This window comes from Bidens hawaiensis, unplaced genomic scaffold (genome assembly GCF_021521415.1).
Source record: "Bidens hawaiensis isolate Kalapana, Puna unplaced genomic scaffold, B.hawaiensis_p1.1 tig00022510_1, whole genome shotgun sequence".
Taxonomy (NCBI): Eukaryota; Viridiplantae; Streptophyta; class Magnoliopsida; order Asterales; family Asteraceae; genus Bidens; species Bidens hawaiensis.
In genome coordinates this window covers 146,922-165,588 of record NW_027493504.1, presented here as the reverse complement: position 1 = coordinate 165,588, position 18,667 = coordinate 146,922, and the positions used below count along the sequence as shown (strand labels likewise).

The window sequence follows — 18,667 nt, the reverse complement described above, 5'->3', positions numbered from 1 at the left end:
CAAAGTCCAGTGACCGAAACCTGCAAAACAGACACCGTGAGCTCGTTACGGGAAGGACAAGAGGGGGGGGTCTTCCTGTAACCACCCTCCGGCGTGAGAATAAGTACCATCCTGACGAAGATAAAGTACTTAAGTATGTGGAGAGAGTACAGTGAGAGTGAATGAATACCTCATGAAGATTAGGAATGTATTTATAGCCGAAGGGTGTGAGAAGGTGATTGGGCCAGCTATCCTTTTCAAAAGATGCTCTCGTAACCACATGAACACGTGTCCTCATATGATAGGTTCAGTTATACGTTGCATGTGCACGGTTATAACAGCCTGGACACGCGTCCTCATGAGATAGGGTGATAAATATCCCTGGCCATGTGCACGGTTATAACAGCCTTGCCAGGTGTCCTTCATTAACTGGCCGAGAGATAACGTATTGCCCAAGAAAGCATCTTGGTAAATCTTCTAGAAAGTAATTAGTTACTGACAGTTGTCCTGGGGCATTACCTCCTGGTCATCTATGCGGACGAGTACTCCGTCTTGCAGATGACTTCTGAGGGTGCCAGGATGCTTCCGCATACGCCGTGTGGGTGTTTCTTCCTTAGACGGTTAAATGGGTGATTCGTATGTCCCGCGGGTAACTTGTGAGGAGCTTTTATTTGACCCGCGGGTGGTACTTAAGGGTATTTGGGTCTTTTTGGTACCCTATCTCTATACATACGGAAACCAATACCCCAAAACAATCTACACATAGTTCAAATTCAACAATGGGTGTGTGGTGGGCTCATCAAATAAACTTAGTATGTAAGAAGCATAACAAACCTTCCTAAGCAAGGGTTTTCACATTATTTCATCATCGTTTCACCCAAGGTTCATACAAAACCGACTTACTGAAGACATAGGTGTGAGTTTTTTTTCTTTTCCTAAACCAAGGAGATGAGGCATTAAGTTTTTTTTAGTGTTCTTGGCTTCAATTTCATGGATATCTCCCTAGAAACCCAAAACCACATATTATTCTTCTTCTTGGCCCGTTCCCACACCTTCAGATACACACACATTCTCTATAGTGATTTTCCTTAAAGGACGTGGTCTAACCCAAATTAAGCCATGATTTATTTTTAGTTCAATTACCTGACAAGTTGACATATTAGGACTTTGAACAACATACATTAAAAAATTTGTACTCACCGTAAACACACTACCTCTCAAACTCATACGAGAGGAAACCATGTTAGATCTACGCATGTGTATACCCCTCCTATCCATCTAAAAACCAAAATATCAATTGGTTTAAGTGTTGACCTTCCTTCCAGCAGGCCAGCCAAGAAATTCATACGTGTTTTTTTAACGTAAATCTTGGCACACCTAAATATGTGAAAAAGGTCACTACCAAATCGTCACAATAACTGAACCCCAAGATCTCTCTACACCGTGTATATTATTATGTTTTATTTATATATTTCGATATTATTTATATAAAAGCAGGCCATGAAGATAGAATTGGGAACCAACTTTTATAAAACTTATATCAAATTGTACATAAATAAAATAGATAGTAAACCATATTCGAATTTCTATAAAACAAAATAGTCACGTTAAGTGAGCATCATAAGTAAAAATCAAGAATAAGTAGGACCCGATGATACATATTGACTTAAAATTTAAATTTCATTGTATCCTTGCTTTTTTTCATGCCTAATTATTCTTTATGCAAAAAGATTTGTCTTTACTTTCCACGACATGTGATAATTTCATAACTTAATATGTAACATTTAATATTTCCTTCTTTCCAAGTTGATAAGTACAATCATAATTTCATTCCACTTTACCTATAAGGCTAGTTGTTGTAGGGTATTGATAGGGGCTACAAAAGTGATGTGGCGCAGCAGCGCTGGTTTAATACCACGCTAGGGCGTTAAGGCCCGGGCGGTAAAGGAGAAAATGGTAATGGGACGGTAAATGGGGAAATGGTGGGGCCCGAATGCACAAGGAAATTGTGGGGCTTTTACGTGGTAACAAGGTTTTAAACCACAACACCATGTTAAAAATGTGTGTTAGTTAAAGCACTATTGTCTCCGTACAATGACGTGATGCTTTAACTTGATGTTTAAAGCCTCACCACAATAAATAGAATTACGGTTTGAACTTTAGAAGGGGGGGATAATTTCTGGACATTAAGTTGTTTTTTTAACTTAGTTTGTCTTTTTGTCGTGATTTCATTTACTTGTAAAAAAACAATAAATTAGCTATGAGTTTTTAAGTCTTTTAAAAAACCATTAATTTAATGACGAACATAATGGTATTTAAATAATTTGATATGTGATGACGGGGTAGCCCAAGGAATAATAAAATGGCTGAAACACATTAACGCTAGAAGGGTTAAAAGGTTAAAAGCTTCGTTTCCCGCCCAAACTTATGTAAACAAGTACCCACGTGCTACAGTACGATGTCACATCACTGTTCACATCCTTGTCCCCTCTGAACAAAGGACATGCTCAGATAAAGTAATATTATTTTAACTATGGACCAGTGGTCCAAAGCTTCCCGCCCATAAAGGTCAACTCTCTAGGCAAACTGGAGGGGAACTATATTAGTTACAATTGAACGAAAGGCTTAACTCTCTTCTCCTATATAAGAGAGACTTAGTCATAAACATAAACACAACAGATTTGGGAAGATAACACCATCTCCCTAATCTTCTCTTCTTCCTTGAGAAATATGCTCTTAGCTTATTTCTTTCTTACTTCAATAACTTCATAGCTTCACCAAGAGCATCATCCTAAAACCGATTCCAAACATCACGGTTCTTGATCTTCGGTGATCTATAACAACAAACAACTAACTAGTGAACCTCCTTCTACGTTTTGCAAACGTAGAGGGACACCACGACCTGCGTTAGGTTAACCGGAACCCTTGAAGCTTGTTAGCCTAACCAGTCCATTCACTATCATTGGTCTTATCTTTGTTGTAGCAACAAGTTGGCGCCCACCGTGGGGCTACGCCGCTTACTTTATCATAAAGACCAGTAGTGTAGCTCCATTTTCATCAAAATCACCATGTCGGAAGGTCGATCTCCCAATAAAGTCGACCAAGTGTCAAGAACACCGACACCAAGCGCCGGCCGAGAAACTCCGGCGGCTACTATATCTTTTTCCAACCCGGGAGGAATTCCAACGGAACCCTTGTTCCTCGAGTTTTCACCTTTCCGAACTCCAACCCCTTCACGATCTGGAGTTCCTTCTCCTCATGCCGGAGTCACGAACACCCCGGAGCGTGTCGAATTGACGATTGAAGGAGTGTCACGACATTTCTTGCAACTAAGACACCTCCTTAATCAACACGCGAGCCAAGAAAGAGAAAAGGGGATAAGAATAAGGCTGGAGTATGACGAATCAGAGCCCTCATTGTTGCTCGAACGTCCACCTTCCCCACCAACCAGCTCACGACCGGCTGCTTCTCTTTTTGAAGCTGGTCCAAGTGTAACCTGTCAACCCTTTAACCCATCTCCCTACACCTATGGGAGATCAAGCCCAACGGCTTTCCCTTTGTTCACTTCACAACCCCCTGGACACGAGACCACTCTCGACCAAATGTGGCAGTCACCAGCTTCAAGTGTTCCTCCTACAGCCACTACTTGGGAGCAGGCCATGACGGTCTTGCCCTTGGCTCGGAGTGACGCAATGAGCACTCCCATGGGAACAAGCCAAGCAGCAGCAACCCCTGAAAGCCTTCAAGGCTTTAACCTCATGCCTCAAATGATGGCTCAAATGATGGCACACTTCCCTTGGACCCAGTTCATCAACCAAGAACTGGTTATTCACCAAGGAACGACGAGTCATAATCTCACTACAAGGGTAGAAGAAGACCTTGCGAAACCTTACAAGCCCGGCAACCTGTCTTGTTTCTCTCAACAAATCGCCGATTATGACTCTCAAACAAAAATCAAGATGCCACCCCATATAAAAACATATGATGGGACCGAAGATCCCGAAGACCACCTCTAAGTTTTCACTAGGGCAGCCAGAATTGAAAAATAGTCCCATGCTGAATGTTGCTTGATGTTCATGCAAACGTTAGTCGGATCGACAAGAATATGGTTCAACGACCTTCCTGCTCAAAGCGTTCGAAGCTTCGATGATCTGAGCAAAGGCTTCTTGTCCCACTTCTCACAACAAAGAAGGTACGTCAAGGACGTCACTGTCATTTTTCAGATAAAACAAAAAGATGATGAGAGCCTTCGAGACTTCATCGAAAGGTACAAAAAAGAAGGGTTACAATATGTAGGGGCTGACGAAAAAATGAGGGTGGCAGGCTTCATGAACGCCATCACCTCCAAATACCTCACAAGGGACTTTAACAAGTGCCTACCTAAAACCCTTGAAGAGGCTCTCGAACGAGTTGAGGCTCACATCCGAGGTGAAGAGGCCGTTGATTTCAAAGAACAAAGAAAACGAGCTCCTAGTTGGCAATAAGCTTCCAAGACACTGGAACGACAAAACGCTTAAAAGGTTCCATGCCTAGTCAAAGTCTTGAAATGTACTACAAGAGATGTATAATTCTCCTTTTTGTGAACAACAACCTCTTGAAATGAATGATAAACTTTTTGTCATAACTTGTCTTTACTATCCTATAATCAGGTTGAGAACCTAGCAAGAAACTCCATGGTAAGGGCCATGTAAGGGGATGAGCTCCCATGCCACATCGCTCAATAGGTTCATGGGTTAAATGTACCTATATAAGGGGTGAGTACCTATGTCAATCCTACTCCATGAGACTTAGAAAATTTTTTCAACTAAAACTTGTCTCATAGACAGGTCTGAACAGCCTACACCAATTCGTTCCTTAAGCTTACAAAAGTTTACGAAAACAAAAAAAAACATACATTAAGTAGTGATATAAAATATAGCCAACATGTGCTTTTTACCTAATGAAGCCTTGAAGCTAAAGTGACTGCAGCACTAAAACTTCTTAAGGAAAGTTAGCTAAAAACACATCAAATTAACAAGACAAGTAATCGAAACGTAATACATGAAACATTACGATTCATAAATAAAGCCTTCAAGCTTTGAAGCCTTTCAGCAAAAAACAAAATGTGTAAAAGTCAGAAGCCATTGAGCATACTCCTCAAACACCTCTGACTTGGGGGGCTGATGACGGGGGTAGCCCAAGGAATAATAAAATGGCTGAAACACATTAACGCTAAAAGGGTTAAAAGGTTAAAAGCTTCGTTTCCCGCCCAAACTTATGTAAACAAGTACCCACATGCTACAGTACGATGTCACATCACTGTTCACATCCTTGTCCCCTCTGAACAAAGGACATGCTCAGATAAAGTAATATTATTTTAACTATGGACCAGCGGTCCAAAGCTTCCCGCCCATAAAGGTCAACTCTCTAGGCAAACTGGAGGGGAACTTGATTAGTTACAATTGGACAAAATGCTTAACTCTCTTCTCCTATATAAGAGAGACTTAGCCATACACATAAACACAACAAATTTGGGCAGATAACACCATCTCCCTAATCTTCTCTTCTTCCTTGAAAAATATGCTCTTAGCTTATTTCTTTCTTACTTCAATAACTTCATAGCTTCACCAAGAGCATCATCCTAAAACCGATTCCAAACATCACGGTTCTTGATCTTCGGTGATCTATAACAACAAACAACTAACTAGTGAACCTCCTTCTACGCTTTGCAAACGTAGATGGACACCACGACCTGCGTTAGGTTAACCGGAACCCTTGAAGCTTGTTAGCCTAACCAGTCCATTCACTATCATTGGTCTTATCTTTGTTGTAGCAACAATATGCAACATTGCAACATAACTCGAGTTACAATAATCTATTGTCGTGTTCAATTTGTTCTTGTTTAAAATGGATTTTGTGGCCATGTTTTGTAGACCTACTATTGTATGTGCTCTAATAATTACATTATTGCTTACGTGTTTTTCCATTTGTTCGGTGCTTAAGGTGAATCTCGAGAAAAGCAACGTCTACGGCACAGGTTATGTTGGCAATGAAATAAATCAACTCTCTGGTTTATTACAGTGTCAAAAGGGTGTCTTTCCATTCAAATATTTGGGTATGCCGATTGGGGCCGTTATGAATCTAATAACTAGTTGGGCTCCAGTGATCAAATCGTTCGAAGATAAGTTATCTTTATGGAAGGCAAAAACGTTATCAATGGGGGGTCGATTAACACTTATTAAATCTGTACTTAGAGCCTGCCATTATATTATTTTTCCATATACAAGGCACCGACTTCGATTCTGAACGATCTTGAAAAAATTAGAAGGCGTTTCTTTTGGGGCGGAGACCCGGATAAAAGAGCAATAAATTGGGTGGCTTGGGAGAAGGTAGTGGCACCAAAAGAGTCAAGTGGTTTAGGCATTGGGTGGTTAAAAGATATGAATAATAGTCTAATCTCGAAGTGGTGGTGGCGCCTTAAAATGGAGAGAGCTTGCATGCCGGTTCCAAAAAAGAACGGGTTTCCCGGCACTTGGGCGGCGATTGCAAGAACGGATTTCACCAATTACAATATCAACCTGAATCATTTCATCCGCGGTGTCGTTGGGAATGGAAAAAGAATCCGGTTCTGGGTCGATACATGGTTAGGTACGGTTCCTTTAAAAGGCAGGTTCCCGGGTCTTTTCGCTATCGTTAGGCATAAAGGAAGTAAGGTGGCAGATTGTTTTAATAGGAATGGAGACTTGCTTGTGTGGGATTGGAGTTGGATTAGAACTCCTACCAGTAACAGTGAGAGAATCGAGATACAAGAATGCCATTCTTTACTTCGATCGATTCGTATCACAGATATGGAAGATTCTTGGTTTTGGTCAGCGGATACGAATGGCCTATTTTCAGTAAGATCAGCACGAAGATTATTGTAGAATCAATCTATGGTAAATGATTTGAGCCCATATGAGTGGAACAACTGGGTCCCGATTAAGGTAAACGTGTTCGGATGGAAAGCCCAACTCCAAAGAATCGCGACAAAAACGGCTCTCTTGAGAAGGAATGTGCACACGGGGAGTACGGTATGTCCTTTTTGTCTTGATATTGATGAAACAGTTAACCATTTGTTGATTTACTGCTTGAAGACGGACATGGTGTGGCAACATATAGCTAGTTGGTGCAAGCTTCCACCTTTTTTTGCCTTCTCCATAAACGATGTATTGAGTTACCAATCTAGCTTGGCCCGGGATAAAGACGTACTAAGCTAGTTCAAGCCATTTTTCGAGTCACTCTTTGGTGTATTTGGAGAGCGAGGAACGACATGATCTTCAATGGAGTAAACGCTAGCCCTACTCAAATTGTGGAAAACATAAAAATACAAAGTTACCTTTGGGTTGTTTCAAGATCAAAGAAAAATGTAATCAATTGGAATAGTTGGTGTAATTTTGATATACAAAATGTGTAAGCTCTTTTTTGTTGTTGGGGACTAGTAGTTGCTAGTTCGCCTTTGTTAATACAATGCCGCCATTAAAAAAAACATTAGAAACTAGACTACCTCATGTTGCAAGTTAGTGCTACAAAGACGGAAACATTGAATTTTAATGATTAAGTGTGATCACTAGACGCAGTTATTGACTGAAATATGAAATTGAATGTCTGTCTTTTTAGAGTGTTTAAATTAACTTCAACCAAAAGCGATCTAACAGTATACACGTTTAAGTTTCAACATAACTTATTATTGGACAACTAATTTATGTCCTAAATTAGTTGGATAGCTTACGGGTGTTAAATGGGATGTGTTTGGAGATCGAAACTTGACACATACCTGGAAATTTGACTAGCATGAACATGATATGAACTTAAAATCATGTCAAACAAATGTAACCAAATATGATACGACTTTTCACACATTGACACGAACACGCTTTTCAAACCCCAAATGTTTTTATTTTTTCACATATTAATAAATAATTATATACTTATAACAAAAGGTACAAACTTATATAATGACAAATATAACTTCTATTCATAGCCAATAAATCCACTCTTGCAGTTTTTTAGTTGGAACTTTTTCTCTAAGGTATGTGTCTCTATCATGTGAGCTAGCCTCAGATTAACATGTTCTATTACATGACATTACAGTGAGACTAGAAGCTTGTACATTAATGGACATTACAAATGACGAACCATATGAGAAGGTTTAACTCATTTATTAAACGAATAGGGTTAGGTTATATTGAAATAAAAATCACTGACCCACTAGACCTGTTTAGGTTACAAAAAGTTTCCCCCTAGACCTCATACTAGTCCACAGGAACCTCAACAAAAGGTTTGTTAAGAAAAATGATTTGATAATTTAATATTTTCCCCATAAGGAAAAAGTAGTTTTGCAAGTTCAACTGTCCAACCTTTCATTTTCTCTTAAAACTGTAACAACTTTAAATTTGGTCTTATTATCTGACCAAGCTTAACATAATATCTTATTATTTTATTTATTAATTCTATTATGCTAATTCATTCTCCTGTTATTTCTTTTATTAAATAAGCTATTGGAATGTATGATCAAGGAAACGAAGCTGGCTATGATATTGAAAACTAGTGGAATACTAACATTCGAAATCATGTATTATCACTTAAGCACTTTCAAGATTGATTTTAGAGACAACTTTGGTTCACTCGAGTATTTTCTACAATCAAGTAACATAGTACAACGGTTTCACTTAAGTTTGGTAAAACTACCATAAAACATAACTCAAACCCATGTTACACATAAAAAAGAACCGTCACGGTACTCACGTTACACGTGTGTGGATTACAAATGCTAATATGATACCAAATCAAACCTCAGACAAAGGATAACAAACATTGGTCATTGAAACTACATAATACAAACAACTAAAGACCCTATAAATTAAATAAAACAAAAAAGAGTAAGTTTATACCTTCTACATCTCATACTAGTCCACAGGAACCTCAACTTCCATCTTCAAATCAGTATTCCCAAGAATCTGCAATCAACCACACAGGTTTTATTATCATAAAGTGGATTATTATTCGGTTACAGAAAAGTAATATTCAAAACACCTTCATGAAGTCAGATAGAACTAATAAAGAATCTTTCTTGTAACCAGCTTCTTCAAGAACTTGGGTCAGCACAAGCTGTACAACCAGAATTAACATAAACATCACTGTTTGTTTGCTTGTTTTGAGACAACAAATTAGAATCATGTGAAACTAAGAATTTAGGTTATAAATTCACCTCTCTCTGTTGTTCAGAAATAAATTGTCCTGTCAAGTCGCGTAAAACATCTAACAGATCCGAGAATGCAACCTTCCCATTGCCATCAAAATCATAAACCTTAAATATAACTGCAAAAGAGTATATTTCTTCTTCAACAAGTAAACAAAAAAATAACCTGCTAGAAGGTTGGGCTGTAAACGAACCGAACAAGGCCTTGTTCATGTTTGCCTGCTAAGATTTTATCAGACAAGTGAACGATTCACGACCACCTAACCAAATGAAATTTCTTGTTCGTATTCATTCATTAAGAAAATGAACTTGTTCGTGAGCAGTTCACGAACACAAACGAATGAACACAAATAAACCAAAAAAATGTTATATTTGATTTGGCTAACTGAGAATGGTCAGTGTCAACGGTTCAGTCTAGCCACCAAGTTTGCGTTGGAGTTTCTCTTTTTAACATTCATAATTTCTTATTCATAAGTTAATTTACCAAAAATTAAACAAATAATACTCATGTATATTTTTCTTTATAGTTAACAATTTGCTTAAATCTATAGAATAAGATTAAAAAAGTAACTAAAAAGTATCAAAAACCTTTACTGAACAAACATAAACGAACACATAGGGGTGCAGACGAGCCGAGCTGCTCGAGCTCGTGTCAAAAAAAAAGTAAATGAAGCTCGTTTAGGCTTGTCGAGCCTTTTCTACTTTTAAGTGCATCCTTTTTTAGACTTTTATGTATCAATTTTACACTGCCAATCGAGCTTGAGCCGAGATTTCGCTTGTTTAAGGTACTACACAAGTTCGAGCCAAGCTTAGGCTCATTAAAGGGTTTTTTTTTCAAACATATAAAAATTATTAAAAACCTACAAAACATATAAAAATTATTAAAAACCTATATAAATGAATCAATAAAATAATAAATGAGCGGATCCCGAGCTTGAGAAAACAACTCAGGGCCCGAGCTCAACCCGACGAACACATTATAGAACATTCACAAAGTCAATTGAACTAACATGTAATGTAACATGGCCTGTGTTCGTTCATTTAGTTAATCGAACGAAACTCCTTGTGTTTGTTTACAGGGTAGTAGAAGGTAATTGGTAACTTACATTCAATTTTATGTTGTAAGGTAGCTCGAGAACTAAATGCAGACAGGAATGCAACAAACTCCTTGAAATTCAATCCATCAACCATCCTGAACAATCTCTGAATAAATAAAAACAATTCGATTCGATTCAATTAATTAATAACTGCACGATCTAATCTAATAATAATAATAATAATAATGAAAGAAGCAGCAGGAAAGGAAAGGAAGATTGAATTGAACCTGAGCGAGGGGATTAACGGCGAATTCAGGCACGGAGAGGAATTCATCAGCGGAGATGAATCCGCCGCTGTTGCGATCCAGCTGGCAAAACCTTTGGTACAGTGATACTATCTCTTGTTGCGAAACTATACATCAATTGAGTAAGAAACGAAATTTAATTTAAAATTAGAAAGCAAATGGTGTGGTGTGGTTATTACAGGTGTTGTTGCAATGTTCTTGGACTTCTTCGATGTCGTATTGAGTGAGCATTGACGACGTATTCCCCATTATTCTATTTCCTTCCACCACAAACAACAACCCTACTACTTTATATATTATTAATTTGGGTACCATATATCACTTTTTTACCATATATCACTTTTTTTAACAGTTATTTTCTTTTTTTTACGCTATTGGGTATTGAACTCATGGGTATATCCCCTTTCACACCCATACCACGCTATGGGTATATCACTTTATCATCTAAATATTATACACACTTTTTATTACCTTTTTTTTCTTTAAATATATAAGGGCGTTTGTAATGGGGGCGAGCGGCCTCGCCCGACTGGGGGCATAGATTTGTTGTCGGTTGGGTTAAAAACAAAAATTTAATTTTATTAAGTAGACCAATGACAACTGTTTGGGGTGGGGGTGGGGGGGGGGGGTGATTTCAGGCTACAACACCACTACACTTTTAAAATGAAAATCGTTCATCTGCTGGCGTGACATCACGTGTCAAATATTCTTCTTATTTTATAGTCCTTCACTACACATAACCTAAAGCGGGACGAAAATTGGCCGCTGGGGTATAAATGAAAAAAATATGTTAAAACTATGAGTAGAACATCAAATCATGAAGATTCAGAAATTATTTCTGAATTTAAGGCCACCCATAGTGGGCGATCTTTCCAGGCGAAATGAGGGCGAGACGGGCGAGAATATCGTCCCCACGGGCGAAATGGAGGGGGGGACCTTTTGTTGTCGTGTTGTTGTAAAAATAATAATAAATTCATTTGACTGTTCAACGGCCACATTTTAAAAACAAAAAAAATTAAATAAAAACTAATATAAATACCAAACCAATTCAACCCATTTTTCACCATATCATACACAAACTTAAATACAAATACCAAATTTATTCAACCATTTTCACAATTTCATACTTCTTCACATTTTCATTTCATTTTTTCTCAAAATGGATTCCCCGAATACCCCCGAACTCTTCCGAAATTTGGGATAAAGTAATTAAGGAGAGTCAGAGAATTTGTCAAGTGCAACAACGAGTGTTTAAGGAGACAAAAGAGGCCATAAGCGCAATGCGGTCCGTCGCCAATACGATAGTGTCTGGCACTGCAAGCTCTTCGTTGCCACGCATCCACAGAATCGTACCGAAGCGAACGATTGTTTGATGAAGGACTACTTCAACGATACACCTACATTTAACGACGCTATGTTTCAACGTCGTTTTCGGATGTCTAAGCGTTTATTTTTGTGCATCGTGGGAAATTTGGAGTGAGAGTATACGTATTTTCAACAAAAACCCGACGCAAAAGGATATTTAGGATTCATCGCCATCCAAAAGTGTACTTCGGCGCTAAGAATCCTCGCATACAGCAACACGTCCGACATCAACGACGATTATTTAAAGATGGCCGAGAAAACGACGCGAGACGCGTTGGAGAATTTTTGCATCGGTAAAATTTAAATTGTTTACATTAATTACTGTTTTTAATATAAATATTTTTTAATAATTTATTTGTATAGGAATAATACAATTATACGCTGGTCGTTATATGAGGATTCCAACTTCAAATGACCTGACTCCATATACGATGTACACGAACACAAACATTCTTTTCCCGTCATGATCGGGAGTATCAATTGCATTGCATTATGAGTGGGGCAACTGTCCAACCACATGACGAGGTCAATACACTCGTGGTGACCATGGAGTACCAACAATTAGTCTTCAAGCCATTTTTTCACACGACCTCTGGATTTGGTCGGCCTACTTCGGCTCCGTTGGTTCCAACAACGACATAAACGTTCCCTACGCGTCCCCCGTGCCAGAGTATTAAATCAGCCGAAGCATACCGGTCTTACCGTTTTATGCCAACGACACCTTCTATCGTCACGGATACTATTTGGGAGATGAGATATATCCAGAGTACTCGATCATCGTCAAAACGTTTCAAGACCCAATCGACGAAAAAAGAGAATACTTTAAGAAGAAGCAAGAATCCGCACGAAAGGATATCGAGAGGTGTTTCGGGGTTCTAAAAAATGTTGGCATTATGTGAAAAACCCATGTCATGTATGGACGATGGCAAAAATGAGTGATGCCATGTATACATGTATCATATTGCATAATATGATTTTAGAAGACAATGACAAAACAATATGTCAACACTATATACCAGGAAGCGTTCCAGATTAGTTCCCTCAAGCAACCGCAGAGCAACGAACGCAAAACCTACACGAGCTCACATCAAGTGAGATACATAACCAACTTAAGGCAGCTTTGGTTCAACACGTGTGGGATAATCGTCCCGTCGAAGTAGAGGACAAATACGAAGACGAGGAGAAAGATGATGGCGAGGAGGAGAACGAAGACGAAGATGATGACGAGGACGAGAACGAAGATAATGAATAGATTAGTCTTTTTATATGTATATTTTATTTTATTTTTAGGTGTGTTTTTTTTATTTTGATTATAATTTATATTTCTTTTATTTAGTTAATGTAATAAATTTTAATAACTTAAATGGTTTTTGTTTGTTTACTTAAATTAAAAAATAAAATACTAAAAAAGGGTGACGTGGCACTGAAGGGGCTATAACACCATTACACCTTAAAAACAAATTCCAACTCTTTACTGACTGCGAGCCACGTATCGTAATTCGCCCAATTTGTAGTCCCTCCACTACACATAGCCTAACTCATTTCATATATAATTGATTTTCTTAATAACTTAATTATATTTAACTTTTTATAACAACTGTAGAATCGCATGGTAACTTAAATTTACTTTTTCTTGACATTATTATATAATATAAAAGAGAAGTTTGGTGCCGCCAGTCAAGTGGCGGCACCAAACTTGTTCATACCATTTTGATTTTTTTAGTATTGGTAGTATAGCGAACGTAACGAGAACCGAACTAACGTCAATTTTTATTTACGTAACGGAAACATACTAAATTCGTGTAAACTCACTGCATCAACGTCCGGGGCTAATTTTGATGTCATTTGTTTTTTTTAGTTCCGGTACCATAACGAACGTAACAAAAACCGACCGGATGCTAATTTTCTTTTTTCTTTTTTGTTTTAGTACTGGTACCGTAACGAACGAAAAAGAAATCGACCAAAATCGCATAAAGTCACTGCCTTTTGTTTTAGTTCCAGTATCACCGTAACGAAAACCGACGAACTGTCATTTTTGTTTTAGTTTTGGTATCGTGAGAAACCGACTGAATTCACGTCGACTTATCATCTCAACGCTCGAGACCGACAACGCTTGAGTTTTACCATCACTCAGATTTTACCGACCTGCCCGGCGCAACGTGCCGGGTAAATTCCTAGTTCTAATATAAAATTTGTTTAAAACTGGATTTGAAAAATTTTTTTTCTACAAATATGAGTTCGTATGATCTGTTTACGTTGATATTGTAGATAGTTTACTTGGTTTCCAATAAATTATTAATTCTAGTCTTTTTACAAATATGAGTTCTCTTGCGTTATCGTCTATGCTTTGCCACCGAATAAATTATTCAGTCTTTAATTAATTAATTAATAGCTTGTTATAATATTTATTATATATACTTGATGCTCATAGCATTTAAATTTAAATATATAAGATTGTGAGCTTTAGTCACCTTAGAGCATTCTTCGTTCTTTATCCCTATCTCTATAATTACATTACAAAATATTACATTTATCTCTTTTGTTCAATTAAATAATATTTTTTGTATCTTTATCATTACAGTTTTCTCTTCTCTACTCACAATCAATCCAACAAATATTAAAATAAAAACAGGGGCAAACAATGTTTTTCAATATTTAGAAAAAATCACTATCGCTGTGTTCCCAAGTTTAATTTAATGATAGAAGAGAATAGAAGGGGAATCAAGATAGAAAAGAAAGGAAAAATAGGGAAATGATATCATGTTCCCGAGTTTAATGAAAAGAAGAGAAAAGGAAAGAATATTAAACACTTTATGTGTTCCCGAGTAAAGAGGAATAGAAAAGAAAGTTACACTTTTACCATTATACCCTTTTACTTGAATTAAATGATATCATGTTTAGTTGTATATTTTTGGCTTCTACTGTATTTTGTAATTTATGTTACTAAACTGTTTGGTGTTTCGGGTAGGAAAATCCAACCGATAAACATTAACGTCGCGGGAATTCTGGCCTAGTCGAGTGATAATCTCCATCCTCATGATTGTTTCTCGGTTGCATTGTTTACAAATTTACCAAGCTTTTAAAAAGTTGATTATCTGATCATCACAATTAAGGGGGTAAACATGCCACGCTGCTTGTGAGCTACTCAAGAACAGCTCGCTAAAAGCTCAAATCAACCCAAGTTTAAACAAGCTCAAGCATTAACTGAAGATCGTTTAATAAACGATCACGAGCTTGACTAGGCCCGAAAGCCTGAACGAGCTTACTATTTATATATAACATAACTTTTATTTAAAATGTAACATATATACATAACAAATATTATTATACATACAACTATGATAAAAATAACTAGATGTTTTCTTATCAGCCACATATTCAACGATTTTTTTACATCGAAATAGAAGGCAAATGAGCAATTGAATAATCATAAATTTTGTATATTATTAATATAAAACTTATACAAAATGTTATAACTATAAATTTAGTACATGCATATAAATAAAATAATTAAATAACTAAACAAGCTGAGCCCAATCAAGCTCAACCTTAAATATTACTCAAGGCTCACGAGTCAACCTTGAGCTTTAAAACTAGAGCTAGAACGAGCCGAGCTCAAGCTCAAGCTATCTAAAGTTAAACAGGCCTAGCTTAAACTTATGACAGCTCGGGCTCAAGCTTGTGCACACCCCTTAATTCACAAAACATAACAATAAACAGATAGCAGTTTTAATAAACTTTACCAGTGAATTCGACAAAAAAACTGGCGAATCCAAAAGAGAAGTCGGACTAAGACCCGCAGGAATAGCCAAATAAGAAGATTCCTTTGCCACATCAGCACAAGGTCTGATGTTTTCAGTATTTAACCTAGGAGCATTGTAACCAGCTCTAGCAGCCATTCTTTCAACAAGACCCGACTGCGAGCCCGTTACCTTATTCTCACTTGTTAATAATATGCATCTTACAAAACTTTTATTGGTTTATACATGAAAAAAGCTTTATATTTAACTGACAGTGTACGCGAGCCAAGCTGCTCATGAGTTACTCGATATTGGCTCGCTTTGCGCTTAATTAAAGCGAAGCTTAAACGAGCTCAAGTGCATATGAAAGCTTTTATTAAAGCAGATTTTTATGCATATTGCAACACTAGCCTCGCTCCTTCAAACAGCCTTCACCACTTGTTCCTCCACTGTTGGCCACAAAAAATACCCTTGAGAAAAAAACTTGATTAGCATGTACTGCACCTTTGTTAGTTACCAAAGTTCCCAGTATACCCCCAAGTAAAAAATGGGGAAATTTGAACACATAACTGAATTTTATACGCTTTTTTGACCCGTTAACGATAGTTATTTATCATATCTCAAATCAATAGAAGATGCAATACACTAAAAACCAAGACCTTGAAATATAATCCGTAACACATATTTTTTAACAACAAAATTGTAGATGAATGAAGTAAAAAATAAACACAGTGGCAAACAAATAAAACTATAACAATTATGATTCTCCAAAAGATAAATTAATTTACAGAAAAGGATGTTCTTTTTAAAATTAGGGTTATACATCACTTCAGAACCACATAAGATTGAAATAATGGGAACTGAAATTGAAATCAGATACTAAACATAACATATGCTGGTTTGGTTTTTAACATTTGATCTGAGTTTGTGTTTTCAATATTTCGATTTTATCTAACAGTACTAGTTAAAAAATCATAATCCACCATAGACAAAGCAAAGCAATAGAGATGGATGTTTATGGAACCACAAATGCACCTGAGAAATATAGAAGATGGTTAACAGGGGTTAGGAGAATATAATTGAGATATGAGGGATATGATGGAAGTTCAGTTGAAAACATGGCGGGTTGTGGGAGATTATCCCGCCATATTGTTGATGGGGCAAAATTGGAATTGAGATAAGAACGTGGACTTTATCTCTTCTCTTCTCTGCATATCTTTTCAATTTGGAAAGAAATATAAATACACTAAAAACCTCTTCTCCTCATTTCTCTTCTTTTCATTAAAAAAACTCTGGAACACCAATTTTGTTTATTTCTCTCCAAATCTTTTCTCTTCTCTCATTAAATTAAACTCTGGAACACAGCGTATATTTCTCTCTCCATCCTATAATTTACACTCACAACCTCACCCTATAATTTGTAAACTTCTCTCACATAATTATAGAGGATGGGATGAGAATGCTCTTATCATTATCGATTATATTTCCGGGTGCACCATTCCCAACTAGTATACGTTAAACCCAAAGGTAGTTTAATATACACCACCGAGCTATAAGAAAATTAAAACACATCCACTTCTTTTATTAAATTCCAATAACTTACACAGAAAAAGAACATTTTTTATATCTTCATTTCTTACATAGAAGGGCTATTTGTTTTTAAATGAAAGGTCTTTCAAAGCTTTTTTGTCTGCGCCGTACTGATCATGCGCATACGTCTAGGTATACAGAGTGTTTGTTTTTAGAAGACATTTTATTAAAAATGTCCGCCCTCTTTTTGCTACAGACCTTGACCAACCACTTCTCACATCTTTTAGCCACTTATCGATATTATTTATGCTCTTTCTTCTTGCTACAAACCTTAGCCCTTCTCCTCCACAACTCTTCTCTTCACCCCTCTCTTCCACCCCTGCCTCCGCCGGCCACCCTGCCACCCCCAGCCTCTAACAATTTCCCCACCGCATCTGCCTGTCACCCCACCATCACCTCCGTCCACCCCCGCCTTTGTTGGCCTCCCCACGAACTAGAGTTTCTTTTGACGGCCTTCACTCTCTTTCTCTCCTACTCCATAGATAAGAAGCTTAAATTAGGATTATATTCTTATAATATTGATTATATTATGCCTTAGATTAGTTAGATTGTAGTTTTTATATATAATGAATGTTGTTGTTGCTTGTTTAGATATTAGTTTTTTTTTGTTGTAGAAAGTTTGTAAAAAGTTTAGGTATAAAGAAAGTTAGGTATAATAAATGTTGTTGTTTGGCAGTTTGCAGACGTTAAAAAAACAAACAGTCTTCTTCTTTAAGGCTATAGAGGTTTGGTCCACCTCTTCTTCTACAGATTCATGCAGATGTGATCCGCAAACTGCATACATTTTACGTATGAAAAAAACAAACTAACACCATAATAATTTTGGGGTAAGCTTCATACATTAACTAGCTGCCTTCTTCAACACCTTGTTAACGAAGTCCTTAACTTCGGTTAAAACCTCCTAGCATTCCGGCAACTCGGGGAGCACATAAAAACTACGACACATGTTTGGGTGGTCCACTAAATAAGCTTATTTGCCAGGCTTCTTCAACTAATCATAGCACCATATTTGCCAGTACTTGAAACATCAAACATTGTCTTAACCATTCAACCACCAAGGTAACTCGAAAACCAAATTTTGAAATGTCCATCCCCTGTGGGGCACTAAAGTTGAAGATCAGATGTTTGCGGCTATAGCCTTCACCTAGTGGCATGAACAGCTTCCAATACCAGTCTGTTCGATGCAACGACAAGATATTACTTCTTTGGAGTTCTTATTAAGATGTTTGCTCCTCCCCACCAAAAAAATGTTAAAATCGCCACCACACCGATTACCTTCACAAATCATACAAGTCAGATTAAAATTTAATTTTTAGTCAGTTAAAGACAATAGCGAAACCAGAACATTCTAGCCTTGTTTTCTCTACGAAGAGTCTAACTCTTGTATTTTTCTTAAAAAAATATTAGTTATATTATTGATGTGCTAAAAGTAGT

The 18,667-nt window shown here is 37.2% G+C and overlaps 1 protein-coding gene across 1 annotated transcript; it reads right to left on the bottom strand.

Annotated features, from left to right (window-relative positions):
• Window positions 1-8,725: 8,725 nt before the first annotated feature.
• Window positions 8,726-10,791, bottom strand: LOC143565678 (uncharacterized). Its single transcript, XM_077052577.1, has 6 exons — window positions 10,718-10,791; window positions 10,521-10,645; window positions 10,303-10,399; window positions 9,206-9,315; window positions 9,031-9,105; window positions 8,726-8,954 (listed from the first exon to the last, which is right to left on the bottom strand). Exons 1-6 carry the CDS (start codon window positions 10,785-10,787, stop codon window positions 8,904-8,906), a joined length of 528 nt encoding a protein of 175 aa, XP_076908692.1. The 5' UTR covers window positions 10,788-10,791; the 3' UTR covers window positions 8,726-8,903.
• Between the last annotated feature and the right edge of the window lie 7,876 nt (window positions 10,792-18,667).

Bases quoted from the DNA above. Each gene is read 5' to 3' on its own strand.
- LOC143565678 (XM_077052577.1), bottom strand. From the start codon at position 10,787: ATGGGGAATACGTCGTCAATGCTCACTCAATACGACATCGAAGAAGTC. The intron at 10,400-10,520 runs GTTCAATTCAAT...TTATTTATTCAG, and splicing joins CCGTTAATCCCCTCGCTCAG to AGATTGTTCAGGATGGTTGA. The intron at 8,955-9,030 runs GTGTTTTGAATA...GGTTGATTGCAG, and splicing joins TTCTATCTGACTTCATGAAG to ATTCTTGGGAATACTGATTT.